This window comes from Monoraphidium neglectum (assembly GCF_000611645.1).
Source record: "Monoraphidium neglectum strain SAG 48.87 unplaced genomic scaffold scaffold00547, whole genome shotgun sequence".
Taxonomy (NCBI): Eukaryota; Viridiplantae; Chlorophyta; class Chlorophyceae; order Sphaeropleales; family Selenastraceae; genus Monoraphidium; species Monoraphidium neglectum.
In genome coordinates, this window is record NW_014013081.1 from 1 (window position 1) to 7,932 (window position 7,932).

The following is a 7,932-nucleotide window of genomic DNA, read 5'->3' on the forward strand; positions in this document are numbered from 1 at the left end:
GGGTGAGCGGGGGGACACGCGTGCATGAGTGCGTGGTTCACTTTGTAAGCATGCGCGTATGTGTGAGAGAGAGAGAGAGTGTGCGTGTGTGTGTGCGTGTGTGTGTGTGTGTGTGTGTGTGTGTGTGTGTGTGTGGTAGCCGGTTCATGCAGGTTTTCTAGGTCGGTCAGATGCGTCATCGTGTGGTCAACCCCATGTCGCGCTGAAGCGCGATTACCGCGGCGGCCGGCCAGCTGTCGCAGCCGTGGCTGCGACGGCCGTGAAAATGCGGCGGGCAGCTGCCCACTGTACGAGCGGAGCGCTGTGCTCCTGTCCGCGCTCGCACCTGCTGGTGCCCGGGTTGCGCAGCTGCTCCTCCGTGAAAGGCGGCGCCAGCACAGGCGCCAGAGGGCCTAATTGTTCGATGTGACGGTGTGGGGTCCAAGCAGGGTTTGCAGGCTTGTCAGATTGCAAGGAGGACGTCAAATCCACCTTGCCTGGATGCATGTGGAATTAGGACGCCTGCGGTGCGGCTTGCGGTGCGCCGCACTGCCTCCAACGCCCAGCCACAACCCAGTGTGCTTCGCGACTCCTGGCTGTCCGATTCATGGGGCTGGGAGTTCTGTTCACATTGCCACGGCTGCTCACCTGCCGCCTGGTCTGCCACCTCGGGAGTGGGGGTGGCCACGCTCGCAACCGAAGGCACAACTAGGGCGCCGCGGCGCTGCGCGCCGGTGGCGGTCACCGCAGCGGTGCGGCGTGCAGTGGCGACATGTGACGCCGCCACTGCAGGGTGCGCGGACACAGTGGTTTGCATGTTGATCAGTAGATTCGCCAGTAATAATGGATTGCTGTGCGAGAATGATGGGGCCTGGACGCCTTTGGTAGCCCCTTCATGTTTGTTCAAATCGCGTGAGACCAGCCATTTCGGCCATCATGACACCATCCCCGGCAACACCCGGTCAGGTGTCCCGCATCGATCCAGCACGAGCATACCTTGGGTATATACGCGCTAATAAAGGGTCCAACACCACGCCCACGCGCTGGCGGTGGAGCACCGCCTGCCCTGCTGCAACCGTGCAGTGACGTCCGATTCAGTGACAGCGCGCAGCGGCCGAGATGGTTTCCCCCACAGCCGTACCAGACCAGGCTTCAGGTTCAGTTGTCCATATCAGTGGCTCATATCTGCATGGAGCTGTCAGGCGCGGGCTGCTTGCATGGGGAGTGAGCGCCTCGAGCGCCGCGGGCGGCTCAGCCGTTGCGGCCCTCACCCCACACACCATCACTCGACTCATACCCCTGCCAGGCCCGCTCGAGCCTGTGTACGCCCCGCCCTTCACAGAGGAGCAGCTGCGCAATCCTGGGACCAGCAGGTGTGGCTCTTGAGGGGGGGGAAGCACATGCTCCCGCCCACCAGCCGGATTACTGTGTCCTTACTCGACGAGCGACCTGCATTCATAAACCCTCACCCGCGGCTCGCGCGCCGCGCACGCCGCGCCCCACCCTGCAGGACCGGCGCCGTCGTGCCCTACACGTTTGTCGAGGGCCCCGATGTTTGGTACTCCGCAGACCAGCTGGCCCGCCAGGACGAGTGGCTGCATGTGCTCACCGACGAGCAGGTTGCCGAGCTGGAGGCGGCCGTTGAGGGCGCGCTGCAGAGCGGGGTCGCGCAGCTCGACGACACCGGCAAGTACCTCTCGGTGGTGAGTGACCTTCTTGGGGGCGCGCAGGCGACGTTCGAGTGCGACCGCCAGCACATGGCACCCCGCTGTGCGTCGTCACCATGGGAGTTGGTGCCGTTGGCGTGCTTGCTTCATCCGCCATGTTCGCAGCGGCATGACAGGCTGTGCCTAGCCGCACCAGGGTGCCGGGTTGCGGAGAACCAGCAGTCGCGTGAGCCACAGCAACAGCTGGCGCGTTCGACGGCGGCAGCGACGCGCGTCATTAACGCCCGCGCAGTCGCACGAGGCGACGCACGAGGACTTCCCGCTGCCGACCCTGGGGGTGCTGCTGCTGGACGTGATTGAGGACGTGAAGCGTGGCCGCGGCTTTGCGCTGCTGCGCGGCGTGCCCGTGCATCGCTGGACAAGGGTGCAGGTGCGCACGCTTGACGATGGCTGGGACTAGCACACGGGCTGTTGCCACTCAACACCTGTTGCCAATATGCGGCCGCCCATGCAGCCCGATAGTGTGGGCCGTGCGCAGGGTGACCGTGCGTGGATGACGACCAATACGGCAGCCACCGTGGCTGTCGCGCTTGTGACCACAACCCCAGTAATTGAGCTGAGACACCAAACTCCTTGGGACCCACTGCCGCTCGCGCTTGCAGAGCCTGGTTGCCTACTGGGGTATTGGCCTTTACTGGGGGAAGACGCAGCCGCAGGTGTGGCCTCTGGGACAGCCCCAGAAGCGCGTTCCCATCTGTCGGGGTCGCCTTTGGGCGCTCAATAGCATCTAGGCTGATGCAACTGTTAGGACGGGCGCATGCGCAGGTTGCGGGGCTTCCTTCCTGCGCCAAAATCAGCAGCATATTGAGATGTCACTGATTCACCATGCGGCTCATGACCAACTGCCCAAACAGAATCAGAAGAGCCACCTGATCGGGCACGTCAAGGTGCGCACTATGTAAGGGTGCAGCGCTTTGCAAGGCAGTCAGCTGGAGTGATGTTGCCCAAACCCGTTGGAACACCGCCTGCCGTCTGTGGGACGCAAGATCCTATTCACCTACCATTCCCAGCACGTCGGTTTTGATACCCTGCCGTGGCTCCAAGCAAGTTGCCACACTGCCCATCCATTGTTGTAGATCCTGCTGAACACGCCTGCATTGTTTCCCTGATCCCATCTGCAGGAAGTGGGCATTGACCCTGACAACGCCAAGGGCACCACCCGTGTATACATGACCCGCAGGGAGCAGCCCTGGCACGTGGACACCTCAGACCTCGTGTGTGAGTGACAAGCTGGGCAAGGTTGTGTGCGCCCTCGCATGCACACGTGCACGTTCACACAGACTCGCACGCACACACGCACACGTACACACACACACACGTGCGCGCGTGCACACACACACACACACACACACAGCCCTGCTGTTCCTCAAGACCGCCAAGTCTGGTGGCCACAGCGGCTGGGCCAGCTCCGCCACAGTGTACAATGAGATCCTCAGGTGATTACGAGGGTAGTCGAGACAGGGGAAGAGAGCTCGCATCAATGCCGTGGCGCGTGCGCTGTGGCGTCCACAGAGTTCAGGCTGACAGGCAGCCCTAGTGGCTCGATCCTTGCGCTGGACGTCAACGTAGATTTAGATAGCACGCGCCTCAAAGGAGCATCACCCAGGAGGGCCGCCTGACTGGCACAACGCCTTTACCTGCTCGCATTCGCCCTGATGCAGAACGCGACCCGACCTGGTGCCCGTGCTGGCTGGTACCTGGTACCTTGACAGGAAGAAGGAGGTGGGCAGCTTCAGATTCGCCTGGTTGGCGCGCAGGTCGACGTCGCGGCGCATTTAGTTTCTGCTCGTATGTTGTGGCCCCGGCCCAGAGTTCCCCATGGCAGGGAAGCCCAGCAGCTGAGCTGCAGGCAAGTGTGCAAGTGTTGCAGGGTTCTGCACAGCAAGCCCTTGGAAAGCCTGGCTAGCCGTCTTTGGCTCGTGGCAATCATGGTATTATGTACTGTGTGAGCGCCACCTGCGACTCGCATGCCCCGGTTGCTCGCGCAGGTCCCGCCCGGCAAGAAGCCCTACTTTATCCAGCCAATCATCAACTGGCACGATGTGAGGGCCCTAGCCGGTCACTGCAATTGCTACTAATTGGGTGGAGACGTTGACATTCTCACAGCTGCTCTCAATGCGAGGCACAAACGTGCATTGCATGTGGAGAGAGAGGGAGGGAGAGAGAGAGACGTTCGATTTGAATCCCAGTCGACCTGATAAATCATGTGTCAAGAGCCCTCTTGTCCCCTTCCTGCCTACCCCAGGGGCACCTGAGCATCCAGTATGCCGACGGCTACTACCAGCTCCCCCCCAAGCTGTACCCTGGGGAGGTGCCCCCGTTGACGCCCCAGCAGGAGGAGGCCATCCGCGTGTTTAATGAGATCGCAGACAGGTGCGGTTGCATGGAGCATTTTGCAGCGCCTCACACAGCGCAAGGCGGAGGCGACAAAGTTACAGGCGGACAGGCTGTCGGTATGCTTAGCTGTCAGCGCTCACGTTGCGCACACAGCATCACAACGCTGCACTCAACACGTCTTGCAGGCCGGACATCCACATTCAGATGGCGCTGCAGCCTGGGGACCTGCAGATCATCCAGAACTTCACCATCCTGCACAACCGCTCGCAATACGAGGACCATGAGGTGGGCGGATTGGGTGGCTGCTCTGAAAACGGCTTCTACTGCAAAAACTCTCCAGTAATTGTGCGGGCAAGGCAAAACCGCCACAGCAACCACGCGTCACAAGGTTGACCCTCAAAAGGTTGACCCTCAAACCCTGTTGTTGATTCAAGGATGGTTGGTGGCAAATGGTTCTGGCAACCGGTTTCATTTGGTGCCTCGCAGCAATGGGCGCGCTCTGGGTCTACCAACCTTGTTTTCATAGGGCAGGAGTTGCACGCAAGTCTATGCTCAGCTAACCCTCATGTCAACATGTGCACCACGCGCAATCTTTTGCACACTTGCACCAAACCCAACTGCAGCACCCCGATGACAAGCGTCACCTGCTGCGCATGTGGCTGTCGCCTGAGGACGGGCGGCCCCTGCCTGAGCATTTTGCGGAGCTGTGGGGCAACATTGAGGTGTGGGGCCACAAATGGGCGAATGTCAACGTGTTGATGAATGTGTCGATGAACACCGCTTGCTTGGTGCCCCAAAAACGCTTTGCTTGCATGTTTGTTGAAGCAAGTTGCCGAGCCAGTGACCGTTTTTACTGCATGAAAAAGTGGTGTGCGATGACTCAGAAGCAGAACTGGGGTGAGTGGCAAGCCAGCAGGGTCACGCCGTGTCCCTTCTGTAACACCAACGATGCGCGTGTGCTCCAGCTCATGAACCACGCAATGGCCGCACTGCGCTGATTCGCCTGGCCTCGTATCACCACGATCCGTCGCTGTCCATTACCGCTGCCCCTAAACCCTCACAGCCCGGCAAGCGCGGCGGCGTCGGCTACAAGTTTGATCCAAAGGACGGCGTGTTCCCTCTGGAGGCAGAGGTTGGGCAGCTCAAGGTGTGACAAGATATGTCATCACTCCCACTGCCCACCCCCATCCCTTCTTTCCCCCGCTCCTACCATCCTTGGGGTCTGCGCGGCCAGCTGTGGACCCGTGCCAGCAGCAAGTTCCGCGTCATGGTCATCCTTGCTGGAAATCATTTGTGAGTTGACAGCAAACCCGGATTCAAGACACAGCCAACAGCGGGAAGCAAGCAGTCACCTGTAGAGCAGCCTGTACACCTCAGTGTGCTTCATGCACAGCAGGCCCATCCGCTAGGTATGTGTACGCTAATCACATGCAAGGCCCACATGCCAGCAACCTGTTCCATACGCGCTCCTGGGAGGACAGTTGCTGTGTGCGGGCATTGACTGCACGTCAATGGATGTATATGCAATAATGTTGTGTTGGCCAGAGCCAACTTTGGAACAACTCACACTCTTGGCAATTTTGACCTGCTGTAATCGTTGACTAATGTGTCTCACGAGTTGGGTCAGGGATACAGAGCCATCCATTGTCAGAAACGAGGCACTTACAGCAGGACCATTCAAGAAGCGCTCATTCCGCCACATCCGCCGCCTGCTCGCCACCACCAGAGGCCCCGCCTGCCCTGCCGTGCGGCCTCTGCGCCGCCTTCGCCTCTTGGTATGCCGCCCGGAACTGGGCATCGCAGGGGTGCTCGTACTGAGACGTTCCGGTGGATGTGTCATGGAAAAATTCGGCCCCCTGGTTGTCCAGGTGGACCGTCCAGCCGAGGGGCAGGGGAGCCGTGAGCGCCTGCTCTGCGATGTGCAGCAGGTCAGCGTCCTGTTTGTGGGGGTTGGCGCAGTGGACAACAAGGTATATATTTGGTGTCTTTGGTAACAGAAAGAGTGATCTCGAAGCCAGTTGGATGCCTGTGCATGCTGGACCTGGCGAGTTGACAAGGTACAGCCGTCAGCTGAGGCGGTGGCAAGCCAGCAAACCAGAGGTCCGCTCACAAAAGTGCTGCGAGCGCAGGAAAGTATGCCGAGAGCGACCGCAGCAGAGGGTATGTATGACATCAGCGTAGGTTGCATGGCGTAAACATCTGCAGATTCAATAGAAGACCTCACCTCCACGGGATCCATTCCTAGGTACACGGCGTACTGAGTGATCTCAGCCTTGGACGGCGCTTCCTCTGCCGCTGCTGCTGCCACCCCAGCTGCTGACACACGCGCATTCCCCGCCGCCGGCGCTGCTGCCTCCCCCAAAGTGGCTGGAACGGTACTGCCGGCCTGGTCTGGTGCTGCTGCCCGCGGCTGTGCACGGACGCCCTGCCCTGCTGACGCTGGCCGGCTGGTTGCGCAGGAGCGGCTGCCACGGTGCGCAGACTGCTGAGCGTAGAGTTGGGCAGCCATCGCGCTGGCCTGGTCCAGCTGCTGTTGAAACATGGCAAGGGCACGATCCAGGTCGGCCTGGGTTCAAGTGCAAACAGGGAGCAAGTTGTTCGGGCGGTTGATGCTAGTCAGCAGTGTGTAGAAAAGGGAGCTTTGAAGAGAGGGATTCAGCAAAAAAGGGAAGATGCAGTGATTGAAACCTGGGAGCGGCAGCCCTGCTGAGCAGCGACACGTGGCACTTCAAAATGACAGATGAGGTCATGAAACTAAGCATGAATCCACAGTGGCATGTCCAAGTAAGGGTCCCGTAGCTGCCCACCTGCTGCACTTCCTTGGCCGCGCCACACGTCCCCTCCTCGTCGTCGCTGCTGATACCGGCTGGCGCCACCACCGCCGACGCCGCCGGCCCCAGGCCTTCTTCGGCGACCTCTGGCACCCCTGCGAGTGGCGCGCCCCCGGCATGCTGCACCAAAGGCACAGCCGGCTGAGTCAGCAAGGGCGCCACCTCGAAGGGCGAAGCCAGGTGTGACACAGGCGCCGCCGCCGCCTCAGTCGACTCAGCGTGCGCGTGGGCATTATGGCTGGCTCTTGTGGTCCCATTCTCAGCGGTGTGGGGCCTCGAGCCGCTGGACAAGCCAAAGTGTCCCATGACAGCGCCCTGCGCAGAGCCAGGGCGCGGGCTGAAGCCGGCGGCCCCTGCAGCCCCGCTGGCGGCACCAAAGCTTGCCCCAAAGCTCGCGGCGCGCGAGGCCATGCGGCGCGCCGACGACGGGCGGCTGTGGGCACAGCCGGCCGGGGGCGGCGGCGGCGGCTGGGCGAGTCCCGCCAGCTCTGCGCCCCACAACGCTGTCACCTCTCCAGCAGCCCACCCACTTGCTGCCGCGCGTGCAGCGCTGCCTGGCCGACTGAGAGCGCTGCTGAGAGAGCCGCGTGCGCGCGGCGCCGCGCTCCCGGGGCGGCTGGCCGCACGGCTTTCAGGCTGGGAGCGCAGCCCCATCTCCCGGTGCTCTTCATCCATCGAGGCCCTCAGGCGCTGCAGGCCACAGTCCACTGATATTGGCTCTGTGGCCGGCGGTGTAGTGGTATCTGCAGGATTGACACTGGCTGCTGCTGCTGGTGCTGCTGCTGCTGCTGCTGCTGGTGCTGGTGCTGCTTTTGCTGCTTCTGCTGCTTCTGCTGCTTCTGGTGCTGCTGCTTCTGCTGCTGCTGCTGCTGCTGTTGCTGCTGCTGCTGCTGCTTCTGCTTCTGTTTTTGCTTCTGCTGCGGCTGCTTCTGCTTCTGCTTCTGCTTCTGCTTCTGCTTCTGCTTCTGCTTCTGCTTCTGCTCTGCTGCTGCTGCTGCTGCTGCTGCTGCTGCTGCTTCTGCTTCTGCTGCTGCTGCTGCTGCTGCTGCTGCTGCTGC

General features: G+C 61.4%; 3 protein-coding genes across 3 annotated transcripts in view; 1 reads left to right on the forward strand and 2 right to left on the reverse strand.

Moving 5' to 3' along the window:
• Positions 1-627: 627 nt before the first annotated feature.
• On the reverse strand, positions 628-796 carry MNEG_4074 (hypothetical protein; the record flags this gene model as incomplete). The annotated part of the gene is made up of 1 exon (XM_014047443.1): positions 628-796. A coding segment is annotated over one exon (169 nt), but the record flags the coding sequence as incomplete, so codon positions are not given.
• A 400-nt stretch (positions 797-1,196) lies between these two features.
• On the forward strand, positions 1,197-5,196 carry MNEG_4075 (hypothetical protein; the record flags this gene model as incomplete). Its single annotated transcript, XM_014047444.1, has 14 exons — positions 1,197-1,203; positions 1,286-1,352; positions 1,490-1,682; positions 1,939-2,076; positions 2,309-2,362; positions 2,561-2,593; positions 2,828-2,924; positions 3,061-3,142; positions 3,368-3,428; positions 3,695-3,748; positions 3,952-4,079; positions 4,229-4,328; positions 4,667-4,765; positions 5,107-5,196. 14 exons carry the CDS (start codon positions 1,197-1,199, stop codon positions 5,194-5,196), a joined length of 1,203 nt encoding a protein of 400 aa, XP_013902898.1.
• A 2,361-nt stretch (positions 5,197-7,557) lies between these two features.
• The window catches only part of MNEG_4076 (hypothetical protein), a gene marked incomplete at both ends in the record, with an annotated part of 6,142 nt that continues 5,767 nt past the window's right edge, over positions 7,558-7,932 (reverse strand). The window contains one exon of the mRNA XM_014047445.1: positions 7,558-7,925. Coding sequence (XP_013902899.1) covers positions 7,558-7,925 — 368 coding nt within the window. The remainder of the gene's footprint in view (positions 7,926-7,932) is intronic.